This window comes from Chelonia mydas, chromosome 3 (assembly GCF_015237465.2).
Source record: "Chelonia mydas isolate rCheMyd1 chromosome 3, rCheMyd1.pri.v2, whole genome shotgun sequence".
NCBI classification, from domain to species: domain Eukaryota; kingdom Metazoa; phylum Chordata; order Testudines; family Cheloniidae; genus Chelonia; species Chelonia mydas.
Genome location: NC_057851.1, coordinates 116520512 through 116541104, shown reverse-complemented (window position 1 = coordinate 116541104; position 20593 = coordinate 116520512). Strand labels below are relative to the sequence as shown.

Below are 20593 nucleotides of genomic sequence, written 5' to 3'. Positions count from 1 at the left end.
TTGGGGGGGCGTGTCATAAATATAAAGGGAAGGGTAATCACCTTTAAATTCCCTCCTGGCCAGAGGAAAAATCCTTTCACCTGTAAAGGGTTAAGAAGCTAAAGGTAACCTCGCTGGCACCTGACCAAAATGACCAATGAGGAGACAAGATACTTTCAAAAGCTGGGAGGAGGGAGAAAAAGAAAGGGTCTGGGTCTGTCTGTGTGATGCTTTTGTCGGGGACAGAACAGGAATGGAGTCTTAGAGCTTAGTAAGTAATCTAGGTATGTGTTAGATTATGATTTCTTTAAATGGCTGAGAAAATAGCTGTGCTGAATAGAATCAATATTCCTGTCTGTGTGTCTTTTTTGTAACTTAAGGTTTTACCTAGAGGGATTCTCTGTGTTTTGAATCTAATTACTCTGGAAGGTATTTACCATCCTGATTTTATAGAGGTGATTCTTTTTTACTTCTATTAAAAGTCTTCTTGTAAGAAAACTGAATGCTTTTTCATTGTTCTTAAGATCCAAGGGTTTGGGTCTGTGATCACCTATGCAAATTGGTGAGGATTTTTACCAAACCTTCCCCAGGAAGTGGGGTGCAAGGGTTGGGAGGAAAGATGTTTCCAAACGACGCTTTCCTAATAAAAATAAACCCAGATAAATGTTTGGTGGTGGCAGTGGAAGTCCAAGGGCAAAGGGTAAAATAGTTTGTACCTTGGGGAAGTTTTAACCTAAGCTGGTAAAAGTAAGCTTAGGAGGTTTTCATGCAGGTCCCCACATCTGTACCCTAGACTTCAGAGTGGGGAAGGAACCTTGACAAGGACGAACCTACTTCTACTAGCTCCAAGAAAACATGTTTTTGTGGCAACCCAAGAAGGCCTTCCTCATACCAAATGGGTTTCTGTGTAAGTGATGAAGCACAGACAGGATCATTAGCCTGAGGTGCAGAAAGAGGAGTAGACACTGGAGCATCAGACAAATATTTTTCTTAATGCCCCAGCTCCTGGAGTCAGGTGTTTATATGAGCCTCAGCTTTTATTTTTTATGTACGTTTCTAGCCGTCCTGAGAAAAGCTTGAAACCCCTAAAGACGGGGAAAAAATCAGCAGACGTATAAAAAGCACCAACAATTTATTCTTTGTTAAATCTCATATTTGAGCCTATTTTGTGATTTTTAAAGGCCCTGACTCATAATCTTTGTAACGTGGGGACAGGCTGCATCTCTCTCCCTCGCACACCCGCCCGCCTGCGCCACGTGTAAGGAGCCTGACAGACAGAGCTGCGCGCTGGCGCGAGCAGTTGAAAGATCAGGAACAGCAGGGACACGCGACCCACCCGCCCCCATCAGCTGCCCCGTGAAGCGTGACGGCCGGAGTGCGCATGTGCGCCACGCTGGACTTGCCTCCCGAACCGGAAGTGCCCCGTTCCGACCAAGTCGCAGTTTATCCTGGAGACTGTTGCCAAGGAGCGAACGCCGCGTCGCTGGGCAACAACCGAGCGCGGATTGTTCCGGGGGCCCTGAGGCGGCTGGGCTGAGCCCCGCGCCCCGGCAGCGGCCATGGCCACGGCCTCCATGCTCCCCGCGCGCAACCAGGAGGCGGTGGCGGCAGCAGCCAGCGGCACCTACAGCTACTGCAGCCGCCCCCGGACCCTGCCCGCCCGGCGGAGATACCGGGGCGCCCCGGGACACAGCGAGCAGTGAGTCCGGCCCGCAGCCCTTCAACAGCCCGCACTGGCCAGCCCGGCTCCGACCGGGCCCCCCGGGAGCCCCGTCCCCCCGCGCCCCCTGCCCCTCGTCCCGCCCCATCCCCCCGCGCCCCCTGCCCCTCGCCCCCCCATCCCGTCCCGTCCGTGCCCCCTGCCCCTCGTCCCGACCCATCCCCCCGCGCCCCCTGCCCCTCGCCCCCCCATCCCGTCCCCCCGCGCCCCCTGCCCCTCGTCCCGACCCATCCCCCCCGCGCCCCCTTGCCCCTCGTCCCCCCATCCCGTCCCGTCCGTGCCCCCTGCCCCTCCTCCCGACCCATCCCCCAGCCCCCCCCCGTCCCGCCCCATCCCGTCCCCCCGTGCCCCCTGCTCCTCGTCCCCCCCATCCCGTCCCGTCCCGTCCGTGCCCCCTGCCCCTCGTCCCGACCCATCCCCCAGCGCCCCCCTCGTCCCGACCCATCCCCCAGCGCCCCCTGCTCCTCGTCCCGACCCATCCCCCAGCGCCCCCTGCCCCTCGTCCCCCCATCCTGTCCCGTCCGTGCCCCCTGCCCCTCCTCCCGACCCATCCCCCAGCGCCTCCTCCCGACGCATCCCCCAGCACCCCGTGCCCCTCGTCCCACCCCATCCCCCAGCGCCCCCTGCCCCTTGTCCCCCCATCCCGTCCCGTCCGTGCCCCCTGCCCCTCCTCCTGTCCCATCCCCCAGTGCCTCCTCCCCCAGGGCCCCCTGCCTCCCATCCCCCGGTCCCGCCCTATGCCCTGGACCACCCCCTGTCCCCATCCCGTCCCACAGTGGCCCCTGGCCCAGCACCCCCGGCCCCCTCATCCTGTCCCCCAATGCCCCCATCCCATCCCCCAGCGTCCCCCTGTCATTTGTCCCCACAGAATCCCCCATCCTATCCCCCAGCGCCCCCCTGCCCCATCCCCTTGCCCCATCCTCCAGTATCCCCCTCCCCCCCGTTCTGTCCCACAGTGTCCTCTGCCCCAGCACCCCTGGCCCCCTCAGCCTGTCCCATCCTGTTTCTCAGTGCCCCTGTCCAGTCCCCCAGCACCTCCTGACAACCCCTCCCTGCCCCCTTACCCCCAGCGTACCCCCCCCCCCCCAGTACTCCCTGCCCCCCAGCATCCCCGCCCTCACACCGCACCCTGTCCCTTCCTGCCCGAGGCACATCCTGTCACTAAGCCTGGCCTGGGGAGGTGCCAGGACCGTGGGACTAGGGTGCATCAGCTCTGCAGTGTGAGAGGCTGCCTGCCTAGTGAATAGCTGAGATGGGCGTGTACAAGAAGGGGGATACAGGGGCTAATTTCTTTAAGTAGCATCCCTGTTTTTGCTGTGGTTTGTTCTTTAGGCCTTTATTGACATCCAGCTGGGTCTCACTCATCAGAGATAATAATTTTATTAAGATAATGTTGAAATAAGAAACGGTACAGAGTTCAAGCATAGAAGTTTCTGGTTGTCAGGGGATAAGGTACAGATTATCAAGGGGTGTAAAATTTGATTTAGGAGCTGGTGGAGTAAGGATTACATAATAATCTGCAATCTCCCCGACTGGGGGTGAAAGTTTAACCGGTCAGAGTACAGACATTGAGATATGGGGTAAGTTATCTACACAACGGCTATGTTCAGTATGCAGAGTATAGTGAGTGGATACGATGGTGGGGGTGGGTCTACCCTCATCTGGTGGGATTTAATGTTCAGTGGGTTTATGGTTCCAGTTCATACGGTCCAATGGGGAAAACAATGTGACACTATCCATAACCAGCTCTGTTGATTTTGTTTCTTTATGCTGTGATGTACTACAGAGAGGAAGAACCTGTTCGCTATGCGAACCTCATGTATGATAGGAGAGTGGTACGAGGAAACACTTATGCCCTTCATGCATTACCTTGGGTAGGTTCTGTTTACATAAATCTTATTATAACTTTGTTAAAAACTAAGAGTTAATAGAACTATTATAGAATAATAATTTTTACCCATTTGTACTTTAATTTTACATAAAGCACAATCATGGATTCTCCACTTGGATTAATATGTGGGTTTTTTCACAGTTTTAGTTTCTAGGAATGCTGTATTTTCATGTGAACTTCCACTGTTCAGATTTTTTTTTAACAGTGTTGGGAAAACTTTAGACTAAGAAGTTTTCTCCTTTTTCATTTCCTTTTTGTGTATATGCTATTGAGTATAAGCCAGCACAACTTTATTTACTTCCTGGTTTGTTCATCAGCATCTCAGTGATATTAGCACCACTCTGGGAATATTGTTTCTAAACTAACTTGTGCTCACTTATCCTGTAGATGCAGGATTATTCCAGTAAGTGAGCAGCAGACACTTAGTACATCCTCTCTACACACATGCACGTCATACATCATTTGAAAGCTTATGTCAATGTTAATATGAGATATGATGTGGAGCTGTGAAGTGGTGCCATTACCATAGAAATCGGGATAAACAGTGACACTATCAACATGTTAAAATGACCACTTTGGGACAGTTCCTCAGATTTGTCACCTAAAAAGAGTGGCTCAGGTTTGGGAATCTCCCTCACACCTTCAGTCATGAAGACTGATGCAAAGAATTCATTTAGTTTCTCCACAACGGCCTTATCGTTCTTGAGTGCTCCTTTAGCATCTTGATCGTCTAGTGGCCCCACTGGTTGTTTTGCAGGCTTCCTGCTTCTGATGTACTTAAAAAAAAATTTTTTTTTTTTTGCGATTACTTTTTGAGTCTTTGTCTAGCTGTTCTTCAAATTCTTTTTTGGCCTTACTAATTATATTTTTACACTTCACTTACCAGAGTTTATGCTTCTTTCTATTTTCCTCACTAGGATTTAACTTCCACTTTTTAAATTATGCCTCTTTGCCCCTCACTGCTTCTTTTACTTTGTTGTGTAGCCACGGTGGCACTTTTTTGGTTCTCTTACTATGTTTTTTAATTTGGGGTATACATTTAAGTTGAGCCTCTATTATGGTGTCTTTAAAAAGTTTCCATACGGCTTGCAGGGATTTCACTTTTGGCACTGTATCTTTTAATTTCCATTTAACTAACTTCCTCATTTTTGTGTAGTCCCCCTTTCTGAAATTAAATGCTACCATGTTGGGCTGCTGTTGTGTTTTTCCTGCCACAGGGATGTTACATTTAATTATATTATGGGCACTATTACCAAGTGATCCAGCTATATTCACATGTTGGACCAGATCCTGTGCTCCACTTAGGACTAAATCAAGAATTGCCTCTCCTCGTGTGGATTCCAGGACTAGCTGCTCCAAGAAGCAGTCATTTAAGGTGTCAAGAAACTTTATCTCTGCGTCCCATTCTGATTTGACATGTACCCAGTCAATATGGGGATAGTTGAAATCCCCCATTATTATTGAGTTTTTTATTTTTATAGCCTCTCTAATCTCTCTGAGCATTTCGCGTCACTACCACTATCCTGGTCAGGTGGTCAGTAGTGTATCCCTACTGCTATATTCTTATTATTCAAGCACGGAATTACTATCCCTAGAAATTCTATGGTACAGTTTGGTTCATTTAAGATTTTTACTTCATTTGATTCTATGCTTTCTTTCATATATAGTGCCACTCCCCCACCAGCATGACCTGTTCTGTCCTTCTGATATATTTTGTACCCTGGTATTATTGTGTCCCACTGATTATCCTCATTCCACCAAGTTTCTGTGATGCCTATTAAATCAATATCCTCATTTAATATGAGGCACTCTAATTCGCCCATTTCTAGCATTTGTATATATGCACTTTAAAAACTTGTCACTTTTTAGCTGTCTGCCATTATGTGATGTGATTGAATGGGTCTCTTTTTCAGTTGACTGTTTCTCATTAGATCCTACCCATATTTTATCATCTTCCATCCTCTCCTCCTTACTAGGACATAGAGAATCTCCATTAATAGATCCTCCCCTAAGGGATGTCTCTGTCCGAGCCACATGTTCCTCCGCACCTGTTGGCTTTCCCCCAGCCCTTAGTTTAAAAACTGCTCTATGACCTTTTTAATTTTAAGTACAAGCAACCTGGTTCCATTTGGTTTAGGTGGAAACGTTCTAGCCCTTTATAGAGAATTGTCGCATGCCTAGTGTTCACAAGCAATGCCTATTTGAAGCAGAGCCATTCAATGTCTTGTGATATTTCTGATTAATATTTTAGAGGTATTTAGTTTCCAGAGAATGTTCTCCAACAGATCACTTTTAAGAGTAGATCAACTTTTGGATTTAAAGGACCACTGTACTCAAAAGTGACTTTGTGAAAATGGTTCCATGGTTATTATCTCTTTCTGATTACATATCAAATTTGCTTTGTTTATAAAGTTTAAAAAATGATTTCCTAACTGACAATTCTGCAAATGCAATATTGAATCTAAAAATCATGGGTACCTTCTGGCTCACCCTTCACCAACAATAAAGATTCGGAAATCAGAAGTTAGTAAACAATTCTGTTGACAATATGCAGCCTAGAACAGAATCCTTTTCACCCTCATAGCTGTCTAGGCTATGCTCCGCTAACTAGAGTAAAGACTTGCTTTAGACAGTAAAGTAAGCTGGCAGGAATGATTGAAAAATTTCAGAGAGCAGGTCTCTCAGTAAACTCATGCCATTTTTACACAGCTTATTTTTCAAAATAGAACCACACTTTAAGCTATTGGATATTTCCAAATAGCAATTTAGCGTAGCTAGCACACTACTTCCTTAGCCCCCTATCCTGCAAAGATTTACACACCCGTTTAATTTTATGCACTGAAGTCCATGGGACTACTCACAGTATGTAAAGTTAAGAAGCTGTGGAAGTCTTTGCAGGGGCCATATCTTACAGCTGATCTATATTATTTGATTTGTAGAAATTTTTTAAAATCACTTATTTAGAAATTATTTAGTAGTAATTTTTTGTACAATTTGTGCTAGCATTTTTCCCTGCAAAACTAAGAAACTTTTTGTATCAAACCCCAGACTGCTCAGCCTGACCCTCTTGAGATCCAGAGACAGCGAGAGGCTCACAGGAAAGCACTTGCCAGAAAACGAGCAAAAGAGCAGCTTCACTCAAGAACTCCAGAACCTGTAGAGGGAAGAAAGCATGTTGATGTGCAGACAGGTAAAATGTTGAAAAAATCTTGATCTAATATTAAAAACAAAAAACTTTTCATTGATCGATATTAACATACTTAGTTTAATTCACTTTGTTACTAGTATTGTAGGAGGAGCTGATAGTAAAATCTGTACTTAAGGTTGTCCGTCCCTTGCGATTATAACATCCTGTTTTCAGTTGTTTACAACTTTAACAAATTTATCCATTCAGGCTGAAATTTTCCATGTTTGGTATCTGGCTCAGGGAGAATTTTTTTTTTGAAAGTTTGGGCAAAAATTGTGGAGCCATTTCCAAAAATAAGGTTACTGTTAGGAAAATAAATAAAGAAAAACTACATCTTTTTTTAGTCGTCAGTGATTTGGAGCAGGAACTTAAAATTTGGCAAGAGAATAGCTTTCAGGTCAGTGCAGTGCCTTTCGCTGCCTCTGAAAATCTGTTCAGATTTGGCTTAGCTGTACACTTTGGGAAAAATGCCATTTGCACATGCTCACAGGACACTTTTTCTTAATTTTCTGAATTTTCCAGCTGCAGTGAACATGGTCCCAGACTCAAGTGAGCATCCTGCCCTCCTGTTTCCCAATTGCAGCAGAAATGGCTTTTCCCCCATTTAAATTCCTTTTGACCCACGGGAAAGTGCCCTGATCTGAAAGCCGTGACACTATTAGTTCTAATCTCTTACTTTATCCACTGAATAGTGTTAATAATCTTGTACACTTCCCAGCCCTTATTACTGAGCAAGGTCTTGTATCTCCGCCCTTCCCTGCCACACACACATTTTACAGATGTGAAACTGCTCAGATTCTCATTTATCTGAAGGTTATTTCTGAAAAGCTAGAAGGAGAACTCAGGTCTCAATACAGCAGACCTAGTCTCATCCACTTAGCCAGTGCCTCTCAGAATGAACATACCATGGAGAATTAAAACACACACACATTTTAAACATAGCTGTTAGTAAATAGCTATCTGTGGCCTCTCTTTTAACTTGCTTTATCAGAATTAACTCCACCTGGAACAGTATTTCACAAAGTGAGCTAAAACCTGATAGTCTACACTTAATCAAAATCACCTCATCAACTTCTGAAATCTGACAAATAAAATATCAGTTTATGAATCATATCCCATTAAATATATCAGACACTATGGACAATATGATAATGGTAGTTCCTACACAGAAAAATGGGTGTAAATATTATATTGAGTCTTTAACTTTGTAGTAATCATTTTATTGTACATTATTTTGATATGATAATTTACCTCTGTTAACAATTAGTTTGCCACCTTGGCTTTTTGTGCAAAACAGAACCCTACATACAGTATTCATCATACTATTGCTTCATAGAGTTGTATCTGGAAGAGCTTGGTGACCGCATAATAGAGGTTGATGTGGAGTGTCAAACAGATGCTTTTCTGGACAGACCACCTACTCCACTCTTCATCCCAGCCAAAACAGGGAGAGATGTGGCCACACAGATAGAAGAAGGAGAGGTACAAATGCAAATTTTGGTCTGCAACCATAGCAAGATTTCTTATGTATAAAATAAGTTGTGATACAAAATGAAGAGTTGAACTCAGTCAAGAAACAATTCAGAAACATGGAGGATCTACTCTTGGTAGAGAGATTAAAAATTCCCTATAATGTCTAAAGTACTTTACTGTGAGGATAATGATAATGTTAAGGAAAATGCCTCTCCCTGAATGCTATTGTTTTACTTATTTGCAGTAAAAATTAAAACATTCAGAAATTCTCTGCATGTCTGAATAATAAAATTCAGCATGAGGGGACTAGGGATGTGTATGTGAGCATGGTTTGGATCCAGTCTAGCCTTCTGCCTCTGACTGGGGGCCCCAAAAGTGACTGTGTTTTGAACTGGTCTGTTAATTAGGCCCACCAGACAGACTTAGACCTATTGCATGTTGCTGTGGATGCTTTCTTAAAGAGAGGGGAGCCTAAAAGGGTCTCAGACAGAGAGAGAGGCTGAGCTGCTGAGGTGGCAGGAACTATCATTAGCGGAGGGGAGTGAATGACAGAATTACCAGTATTCATGTTTACTGGTATTTAGTCTGGATCATACACATCACTTAGTGAGGACTGGAGGAATGCTTTTGTTAAACCTGTGAACTAACCTAAGTCCTCCATATGATCTGGTACTTCCCATCTCCCAAATAGCACCTTATCCTTTCCTTCTCTTTTTGCCCCATTCTGAGTTCAGAGTTTCACACATTCCTTGCCACAGTTGGTAACATTACAACTGTACAAAACTGTCTTCCCAGCCCTGTGTTAACACCAGCGATCTTGCCAGCTATTGCAGATGTAAGCATTTCTGTTCACCTTGGTAAGACTTTAAATTGATTGGGACCTGGATGCATAAATCTCTGTTTAATGTGCTTTCATCCTCAGCTGTTTGACTTTGAGATTGAAGTCAAACCAATGCTAGAAGTTTTGATTGGAAAAATCATTGAACAAGCTTTGCTAGAAGTCATGGAAGAAGAGGAGCTGGCCAATCTGCGGGCACATCAGTATGCATATGAGGAATTACGCAATGCCGAGCTTGCTGAAGTACAACGCCTTGAGGAGCAGGAGAGGCGACACAGAGAGGAAAAGGTATCGATACAATAGCGCAGTCCAGCTATGTCTAAGACTCAGTGTCTTGACCTTTGGTCTTCTGCAAGCTTGTATTCATTTGGCTTTACACCACTGGAAGACAAAGACAAAACCTAAAATAAATTTGATTAACTTAAAGGGGCAATGTCAGGTTAGACAATTATAAAAATAGCTCGATTTAATGCCTTTACTGCTGCTTTTTTTAGTAGTTTCCATATATCAGCATAATGTTGTGGTTTCTGTAAAGTACTGATATTCAAACTGGAATGTAACCACTTAACAGAAACGTACCTCATACATAGTACAGAACCTGACTTCATTTTGCCTTATGTATCTGATAAAATAATTAGTCAAGCAGTTAACTGGAGGTTTCCACAACAATACCTCTTAAATGAATGCTTGCAGTGCTCTAAAATGAAAAAGAAAACATCCAACTTCTTAATACACAAAATCCTGAGTGTGCAAACACTTCTTTCGTGGTCTTTCAAATGAGGTATATTAAAGTGCCCAGCCATCAGAACGTTTAACTTCTCAGCAATAAGCATTTTTTGGAAACAAAGGTCAGTATTTGGAAAATTACACCATATATCGTAGTAACATTTTTCAGACCTAATCTTTTTTAAAATGCTTAGATCCTCTAGCTGCAAGCAAAAGAGCCAGAGATCCTCAGACAGCCATAAAGTGGCAGTGATAGTCATGGTTGCAGGACTAGCTGCATCTCTTTTTCCTTCTCTGGTCTCCCTGAGTGCACCCCATAAGATGTCAATTCTCATGCCCTTACTGTCTCTTGGGTGGAATTCCACAGTTCTTCCACTTATAGACAAAGTCCTCATCTACAGTACCCCTGTGTATTGATTGTGCTTACCCAGCATGTCCACCTGGACTTTGCCTGTGGTTCTTCCCTTGGGGAGCTCTGATCAATAGTGACTGTTTTTGTTTAACATTCAGCAGTTTTATTTGTATTTTTAATACTGTTATTTTATACTAAATAGAACAGAAAATGAGAGCGCTGAAAACTTTAGAAAATCTTTAAGTAAAACCAGATTTGCCTTTCCCCACCCCAAAAGCAGACTCCCTGCTTTATCAACAAGAGGGATTTTCATGTCATTAGCCCAGTTCATGCTGAGGTACCAGAGAAGGCCATGAAGCCAGCAAATGCAAAATCACAGATGTACCAAATATAAAAAAAGTAAACAAAGGGAACCATTTTGCTGAAATGGCTGTGAATAATGTGGTTTTGGGCATTAGCAGTTTTGAATATAATTTGTCCATTTTAAAAAACATTTTTGTCCACCTGAAAGGTCTGTGTACACACAGGTGGACCCCATATGAGTCATGTGTACTTATCAAAGGAACAATTGACCTCCCCCAGTTTATATGCCTGTTGTGTGTTTTAAAAGTTCAATTTTTTTTAATATTCTCTTTTTTGGATTTTGGAATTAACAGCTAAAAGGCTGGAAATTTTACATATAATGTTCTTTTGACAGGAACGTCGCAAAAATCAACAGTCACAATTGCTTCAAAAGCATAAGGAGACTTCAGAGAAAATTGCAGCAAGGGCATTTGCTCAGCGTTACCTGGCTGATCTCATTCCTTCAGTCTTCAGTAGTCTTCGTGAGAGTGGATATTTCTATGATCCTGTAGAAAGAGGTTTATACTATTTTTTTTCTTTACAGGAAGCATGTAATCTAACTAGGGCTGTCAAGCGATTAAAAAAATTAATCGCAATAAATCGTGCAATTAAAAACATTAATAGCGATTAATACTATTTATTTAAATATTTTGGATGTTTCCCACATTTTCAAATACACTGATTTCAATTACAACACATAATACAAAGTGTACCGTGCTCACTTTATATTTATTTTTGATAACAAGTATTTATACTGTATAAGAACAAAAGAAATAGTATTTTTCAGGTCACCTAATACAAGTACTGTCGTGCAATCTCTTTTGCATGTAAGCTGAACTTACGTAGTATTATGTACAAAAAAACTGCATTCAAAAATAAAACAATGTAAAATTTTACAGCCTGCAAATCCACTCAGTTCTACTTCTTGTTCAGCCAGTCACTCAAACAAGTTTGTTTATGTTTTCAGAAGATAATGCTGCCCACTTGTTCACAGTGTCACCTGAAAGTGAGAATAGGTGTTCTCATAGCACTGTTGTAGCCAGCGTCGTAAGATATTTTTGTGTCAGTTGTGCTATAGATTCATATGTCCCTTCATGCTTCAACCACCATTCTGCAGGACATGCGTCCATGCTGATGTTGGGTTCTCCCTGATAACAATCCAAAGCAGTGCAGACCGACTCATGTTCGTTTTCATTATCTGAGTCAGATACCACCAGCAGGAGGTTGATTTTCTTTTTTGGTGGTTTGGGTTCTGTAGTTTCCACATCGGAGTGCTGCTCTTTTAAAACTTCTGAAAGCATGCTCCACACCTCATCCCTCTCAGATTTTGGAAGGCACTTCAGATTCTTAAACCTTGAGTCGAGTGCTGTAGCTATCTTTAGAAATCTCACATTGATACCTTCTTTGCACTTTGTCAAATCTGCAGTGAAAGTGTTCTTAAAATGAACAACATGTACTTGGTCATCATACGAGACTGCTATAACATGAAATATATGGCAAAATGCAGGTAAAGCAGAACAGGGGACATACAATTCTCCCTCAAGGAGTTCAGTCACAAATTTAATTACCGCATTATTTTTTTAATGAGCGTCATCAGCATGGAAGCATGTCCTCTGGAATGGTGGCCGAAGCATGAGGGGCCTACAAATGTTTAGCATATCTGGCACATAAATACCTTGCAATGCCAGCTGCAGAAGTGTCATGCAAATGCCTGTTCTCGCTTTCAGGTGATATTGTAAATAAGAAGTGGGCAGCATTATCTCCCATAAATGTAAACAAACGTATTTGTCTTAGTGATTGGCTGAACAAGAAGTGGGACTGAGTGGACTTGTAGGCTCTGAAGTTTTACATTGTTTTGTTTTTGAGTGCAGTTATGTAACACAAAAAAACCTACATTTGTAAGTTGAACTGTCACAACAAAGAGATTGCACAACAGTACTTGTATGAGGTGAATTGAAAAATACTATTTCTTTTGTTTATCATTTTTATAGTGCAAATAGTTGTAATAAAAATATACACTTTGATTTCAATTACAACACAGGATACTATATGAAAATGTAGAAAAACATCCAAAATATATCATCTCAATTGATATTCTATTGTTTAACAGTGTGATTAAAACTGCGATTAATCACAATTAATTAATTTTTTTGAGTTAATCGCATGAGTTAACTGCGATTAATAGACAGCCCTAAATCTAAAACATAAAATAACCATAAAATTCACAATAACTTAAGAAGTTTACAATCCTTCTATCATTTAGTATTGGTTATCCAAATGTAAACAATAAAACTACATTTCATTCATTATTTACATTTGTGACTGGGCATATTGGTATTTTTTTTAAAAAGTCAATTTTAAAACTAACATAGCTGGTCACTCATATGCAACTAGATCCTATTTGTGACAACAATAGCTAATAATTATGTTTTATTGAAAAGAGCTAAATTCAATGCATTAAAAACTTGCAACTTAATTTAAATGGAAAGTAAAAGTTAATGGGGACACACACAAACATAGGTGTGAGCTGTAGGTGTGATAAAGTGGGACACTCAAAGAGTTCAGATTTTTTGAGAACCATTTAAAAACCCTGTTAAAGTTTGTTTGCTGTGTTGCTTGTAGCCATGCTGGTCCCAGGATATAATAGAGACAAGATAGGTGAGGTAATATCTATTATTGGACCAAATTCTGTTTGTAGAAGGTACAAGCTTTTGAGCTCCACAGAGATCTTCTTCAAGTCTGGGGAAGGAAATCAGAGTGTCTGAGCAAAATACAAGGTGGGACAGATTGTTAAGCATAAGGGGTAACACATGTTGTAGGTGGTCACTTGAAATGAAGTGTGCAGTTGAGGGTTAGATTGTTATGCATAAGGATGGGGTTTGAAGTGGGCAATTAAGGGTAGCAGGCAGTGTGGTGTGTTACAGATTATTGTAATGAGCCATAAAACCAGTGTCCTTGTTGAGTCTATGGTTTTTGAGTTATGAATTTCAGTTCCCAGGCTAGCCTTTTGAAGGTGGTTATGCTGGCTTCCTTTGAGAAGGAGTATTGAACGATCAAATATAGAGTGACTGCTTTGTGAAAAGTGTTCACCTACAGGAGATATGGTGTTTTTGTCTTTTATCATTTTTCTGAGGGAGTTCATTCGAGAGCATAGTGATTGTCTGGTCCCCGCCCCGCCCCTAAAAGCCAGAGGGATCTGCCGGGGGGTGAGGTGGGGAGTCCCGGCGGTGCTTACCTGGGGCTGCTCCCAGAAAGCATCCGGCAGGTCCCTCTGGCTCCTAGGAGCGGGGTAGCGAAGCTAAGGGGGGAGCAGGGGGAGCGGCCGCTCCCCCCACTGATCACATCAAAAGTGGCACCTTAGGCACCGACTCTGTGGGTGCTCTGGGGCTGGAGCCCCCACCAGCAAAATTTGGTGGGTGCAGAGCACCCATCGGCAGCTCCGCACCCGGCCCCAGCTCACCTCCGCTGCTCCACCTCTGCTTCTCCACCCACCCCACCCCACCCTACCCTACCCCCGCTTCCCACAAATCAGCTGTTCATGCGGGAAGCCGGGAGAGCTGAGAAGCAGGCGGTGGCTTCGCGCTCAGGCACAGGGAGGCGGAGGTGAGCTGGGGTGGGGAGCAGTTCCCCTGTGGGCCCACCAGGTTACCTGCTGCGGTACAGGCAGCCCTCCTCACGCCCCTCTGCCCCAGCTCACCTCCTCTCCGCCTCCACCTCCCTGGGCCTGAGCGCGAAGCTGCCGCTTGCTTCTCAGCCCCCCCCACCCCCCCGGCTTCCCGCGCAAAACAGCTGATTCGCGGGAAACTGGAGTGGGGGATGGAGAAGCAGAGCGGGGCGGCGCGTTCAGGGGAGGAGGCGGAGCGGAAGTGCGCTGGGGCCGGGCATGGGGTGAGGAGCTGCCGGTGGGTGCTCTGCACCCACCAAATTTTCCCCGTGGGTGCTCCAGCCCCAGCACCACTTTTGGCTGGTTGTTAAATTTAGAAGCCCTTTAAGAACCGGTTGTCCCGTGGGACAACTGGTTTTTTTTTCATAGATATTTAGGTCAGAAGGGACCATTATGATCATCTAGTCTGACCTCCTGCACAATGCAGGCCACAGAATTTCACCCACCACTCCTACAAAAAAAAACCTCACACCTATATTTGTGCTATTGAAGTCCTCAAATCGTAGTTTAAAGACTTCAAAGAGCAGAGAATCCTCCAGCAAGTGACCCGTGCCCCATGCTACAGAGGAAGGCGAAAAACCTCCGGGGCTTCTTCCAATCTGCCCTGGAGGAAAATTCCTTCCCGACCCCAAATATGGCGATCAGCTAAACCCTGAGGTTCTAAAAGGGCTTCTAAATTTAACAGCTGGTTCCAGCGAACCAGTGCGAACTGGCTCCAGCTCACCACTGCCTACACATAGGAGCCGGAGTGGGGACATGCTGCTGCTTCTGGGAGCTGTGCGGAGCCATGGCACACGTGGAGCAGGACAAGCCCCGGACCCTGGCTGGAGCTCGAGGGCCGGATTAAAACGTCTGAAGGGCTGGATGTGGCCCCCAGGCCGTAGTTTGCCCACTCCTGTTATAACACATCATTAATAAAAATACTTTGTCTTGCTTTCTCTCCACAAATCTTACAGATGTTGAGAAAGAATTTCTTCCATGGGTGATGGCAGAAGTAGATCAGACATTGGAGAAGAAGATTCTGGGAAGGACAATGCTTGACAGTAAGTTACAAAGTCATGGAATATAATATACCCTGCTTAACTTTTTTCAGTCAAAACTGCAGGATTATCGTGAAATAAAGAAGCAGAGGATATTTTAACAATATTTGCAATTGTCCAAATGGGGATGTATTTTACCATTTTCTTTTTTTTAATCACCTGACTGTTGGACAATTCCCAGACCCATTTTATATTGTTGTTTTGTAATTATTGGTCAAGTGAAAAAAATAGAAATACCAGGAGTGTTTCAGCAGCACATCTCTACTGGTAGTACAAAACATATGTGGAATGTCTCTGACAGAGAGGTTCCTGTTATGTTCAGGAGAAGTGGAGTGGTAAATGAATATTAATTGTTTTCTTTTTTCATTTACATAGTTTATATTCCTCATTTATTTCACAGACAATGAAACTATGTTCTTGTACAGTAAAAGCTGTGTTACCAACCAGAAAGCTCTCGAAACTGGCTTTTAATGGATATCAGAAATGTCCTGTTGGCGTGGGGCTGGCAGGCTCCCTACCTGTCTCCGTGTGGCTCCCCAGAAGTAGCTATATGTCCCTGCTGCTCTTAGGTGGATGAATGGCCACAGAGGCTCCGTGCACTGCCCCAAGCACTGGCTCCACATCTCCCATTGGCCAGGAACCAGCTGCAGGGGTGGAACCTATGGGTGGAGGCAGCATGCGGAGCCACCTGGCTGCGCCTCTGCCTAGGAGCAGCAGGGACATGTCGCCGCTTGTGGAGAGCTGCCCAAGGTGAGCGCCGACAGATCCAGCACCCTGAAACCCCTCCTGTGCCCCAACCCCCACCCCGAGCTCCCTTGCACACCCAAACTCCCTCCCAGAGCCCATGCCCTGCACCCTCTCCCACACCCCAACCCCCAGCCCTGAGCCCACTCCTGCAGCCAAACTCCCTCCCTCTTAGTTAACCAAAATTTTTGACTTACTGGCACCCCCCATTTTCCCAACATGCTGGATACCAAAGCTTTTACTGTATTTAGTTTTCCATTGAACAAACTGAAGGCTCTTTTGTTCCTCAAATTGAAAAGCATATACATTGTTTAAGGCCTCCCATACATAACACAAGGCCTGGTGGCCTCACATGTATAAGTTATGCCAACCATGTAGCAATGTGGTCATTCTAAATGAAAGAATAAGAACAGAAGAAAAATTCTTGGTCATGATTGGCTGAAAAGTCATGTGGCTAGTAACTTTCCACTATTAATTTTAGACATAAACAATATGGTAGTCTGGAACAGTGTAAATCAATCAGATTTTTCATGGAGACATCTGCTTGGCTCCTTAGCAATCAATAATACTGGACTTTCCCCTGAACTAAAACAGTAATTAATCAGATAAATGAACCAGTCTCTGATTCTTGTTAAGCTCTGATGAGCCAATCAGTATTTTTTAAAATGTCTACCTTTACAGGCTGCAGTTAAAGCACCAATCTTAAACCAGGCAATAATCATACAGTTATAATTAATGCATCTCAGTGTGTGGTCCCAGATTAGATTAAAATTATTTTTAAACACACATTCATCCTTTTTTGCATATGTTTCATCCTTATGGTGTCACTGCAAGTCAGACTTAAGAAGGTTGTTTGAGTACCCTAACTGTGCATTTCTATACCTTGACTTTGGATTCTTTAAAATTTAGTTGAATTCTGAATTTCTTGGGTCTATGATATAGACCTTATTTCTTTGATAGTTACAACTTTCCTCTTATGTATTTTACCCTAAATTACTGATATGTATTTCTCAAACTTATCCCTTTACTAATGAAATTTTGAATGGGGAATTTTTTTTATTATTAAAAAGTTCATCCATGAACACTCAACAAGCACCCCAAAGAGAATGTTGCCATGTGATATACTAATGACTGGAAGATATGTAGTATCCATCTTAATTTTTTTTTTTAATTTGCTTTTAAATTTGGTGGATCTGGCCCGAAATGTGTTCTAGCTGCTTTGCACCACCTTACGGCAGTGCAAAGTAGCTGGAGCATGCTGACCGGTTAACAGTTACTTTGCCCTCCTGCCCTCTACATTCCGTTGCACCACCCTAGTTTTTCTCCACCTGCCTTCAGTGTTTAGTAGGTCTGTTGTTTTCAAAAATTACCCATTGCATCAGATCTACTAAAAATCATCTGTCTCCCGATTTTTGTGCAGATAGATAATGCATGAGCTGAGACCATTTGGGACAAAAATAAAAGATCAAATAGAGTGCTTCATTTCTCATGGGATTAATCTTTTAAATTAATTTTAAGTTGGAAATTAATTAATGGATTTACTTCTAAATTCAAAGAAAATTTATTCTGTACTCACAGAGTAAGTGCTACAGTTTTGGGGAGGATACATAACAGAGAGGGTGAATCTTCTTTAAGTGCAACACTCAACTCAGTCATAACCATGGAGCTGTTATTGGCACCTCCATATTGTTCCATTTTCTGTATTATTTTAAAAATAAAAACCTTTTATGGTTAATTTTGGGGTTATTTTCATTTGTCACATTTATTATTCAATTTTTTTTAAAGTGGGATCCCACAGTTTGTGATATTTATTGATCTTTAAGGGAATAAACAGTATTTTGCTGCTGCTTTTGTTTCAGTGAAAGTGATCTTCAACTGCACTGCTCTCCAGACATGTATGTTAGGTTCTTCTTGCTTTGGAGGGATCCCTTGCTTTCAATATTTACTGTCCCCTCACTAGCACTGGTTCCTGGCATTGTGACCTGCTCCAGCAGTCATGAAGGAACAGAGATAAGAGAAGGGGGATAATGAAACAGTGGAACAGAACCTTTTAAAATAATTACCTTGAGGTAACTAGAACTAATTTGGCTAAGCATATATCACAATCTCAGGTAAAATTTTCTGCATTTACTATTACATTTCACTGTTGCCCTGTGAGTCAATCAATAATATAATAATGTATAAAATCATCTCTAAATATTGCATTTTTTTTATCCATAAAAATTTCTGTTCTGCCCTATAGTAACTACATTTGTCATTTCAGCACTGATTCGTGAGGTGGTTAATAAGAGGTTAGATGCATTTGATCAGCCAGAAGCATCTAGCCAGCCTGCTGGGCAAACAGAAACATCTCATCAAGGCTCTATTCAGACAGAAGCATTACATCAAACAGAAACTCAGGAGCGTGAAGCTAAGTGAAGACTAAACCAAACATCTAGTAATCAGGTAATGGCCGATAAACAGTTGGCCTAGTCAAAAGATGTGTTCATAGCTATTTACAAATCTCATACACTAGCCTTGGTGAAGGATACCAAACAATAAGATTAGCAAAGCCTAAAATAATTTTTTAAAGTATTGACATAGCTTACTTGACTAAAGAAAAATGCAGAGAGGTTACTACTAACAAACTACAGAAGGGTGTGAGTGAAATTCTGTACAGTGTTCAGTTCAGCATTGGGGTTGCATTTCTATATAACCAGCCCAAGTGCAGGTCTTTTAAATTGAAAAAGTAGTGCTGCCTGACACCTCATTGGGGGAGGAGGGACAGGACTATATTAACTTCACACTAATTGACAGAAACATTTGCTAAAACTAACTTGCATGTTTTCATTCGCAATACAGTGTACTATTATCCTAATATTTTTAATCTCAACAGGAATGTAAATTCCTCAAATCTTAATCCCTCCACATTTATTTCACTTTAAGACTCAGCATGGCTATCAAGACAAAGTCAGACCTGTGTCTTGTCTCTCTCACCAACAAAAGTTGGTTCAATAAAAGATATTACCTCACCCACCTTGTCTTTCTAAGTCAGACCTGACGGTCTGGAACGGGGCATGTATATCGGTCTTAGGATGGCTAAAGCCCTGTTTTCTGTGAACTGAAAGAGGTTACCTCAGGTTAATTATGGACATCTGAGGCTAATTAAGGGCAGCCTGTGACCTTTCAAAACCTCTTCCAGTGAGAGAGAGGATAGAAGGGAAGGAAAGGGAATCAAGTTGTAGGAAGGTTGTGCAGAGCATGGGGAAAAGGCTTCTAGGTAAAGAGCTTTGTCTCTATAAGGGAAATCTTGTGTGTATTTCTGTTTGGGGAGGGGCCAGCATAAGACGAGGCAGTACCCCGGTGGAAGTTGGCGGGGGGGGAATTTGTTTTTGTTTTTTCATTTAAAAAAACTCCCAGGGTCTACTCTGTAAATATTGTAAATAAACCAACATGAAGAACTATATCTCCAGAGTACGACTGATTTACCCCCAGCCCTCCCAACACCGGCGCCTTGGTGTGATGTCACTATCTAATCCTGTTTGTTTTGAAGGATAATATGTCAGAACATCTTAAGAGTAACCTCTAGGGAAACGAAGATCAAATTTTAAAATTCTAACTTGCAAAATATTAATTTTCATTTGGTTTTGATAGATGCACAGTGCTAAAATTATAGGAATTAATAATTTATGTAGAGAGCAATCTAATTTCATTAAAAAGAAAGGAATACTTGTGGCACCTTAGAGACTAACAAATTTATTTGAGCATAAGCTTTCGTGAGCTACAGCTCACTTCATCGGATGCATGCAGTGGAAAATACAGTGGGGAGATTTATATACACAGAGAACATGAAACAATGGGTGTTACCATACACACTGTAACAAGAGTGATCAGGTAAGGTGAGCTATTACCAGCAGGAAAGCAGGGGGGAAAAAACCTTTTGTAGTGATAATCAAGATGGGCCATTTCCAGCAGTTGACAAGAACGTCTGAGGAACAGTGGGTGGGTGGGCGGAGGGGGAAATAAACATGGGGAAATAGTTTTACTTTGTGTAATGACACATCATCTCCCAGTCTTTACTCAAGCCTAAATTAATTATATCCAGTTTGCAAATTCATTCCAATTCAGCAGTCTCTCGTTGGAGTCTGTTTTTGAAATTTCTTTGTTGAAGAATTACCACTTTTAGGTCTGTAATCGAGAGACCAAAGAGATGGAAGTGTTCTCCGACTGGTTTTTGAATGTTATAATTCTTGACGTCTGATTTGTGTCCATTGATGCTTTTACGTAGAGACTGCCCAGTTTGGCCAATGTACATGGCAGAGGGGTATTGCTGGCACATGATAGCATATATCACATTGGTAGATGTGCAGGTGAACGAGCCTCTGACAGTGTGGCTGATGTGATTAGGCCCTATTATGGTGTCCCCTGAATAGCCACTATGGATGTAGAAGCCTTCTACACCAACATTCCACACAAAGATGGACTACAAGCTGTCAAGAACAGTATCCCCGGTAATGTCACGGCAAATCTGGTGGCTGAACTTTGTGACTTTGTCCTCACCCATAACTATTTCACATTTGGGGATAATGTATACCTTCAAATCAGCGGCACTGCTATGGGTACCCACATGACCCCAAAGTATGCCAACTTTTTTATGG

General features: G+C 42.8%; 1 protein-coding gene across 2 annotated transcripts in view; it reads left to right on the top strand.

The window, feature by feature from the left end:
* The first annotated feature begins 1160 nt into the window (after positions 1-1160).
* The window catches only part of RSPH3 (radial spoke head 3), a 36234-nt gene continuing 16801 nt past the window's right edge, over positions 1161-20593 (top strand). The window contains exons 1-8 of one of the 2 annotated variants that reach the window (XM_037895081.2): positions 1161-1678; positions 3486-3573; positions 6639-6780; positions 8114-8259; positions 9173-9376; positions 10864-11026; positions 15129-15215; positions 18220-18401. In XM_037895081.2, the coding sequence (XP_037751009.1) occupies positions 1539-1678; positions 3486-3573; positions 6639-6780; positions 8114-8259; positions 9173-9376; positions 10864-11026; positions 15129-15215; positions 18220-18374 (1125 nt within the window). In that variant the 5' untranslated portion in view covers positions 1161-1538 and the 3' untranslated portion in view covers positions 18375-18401. The remainder of the gene's footprint in view (positions 1679-3485; positions 3574-6638; positions 6781-8113; positions 8260-9172; positions 9377-10863; positions 11027-15128; positions 15216-18219; positions 18402-20593) is intronic. The other variant, XM_037895082.2, reaches the window with a different exon arrangement.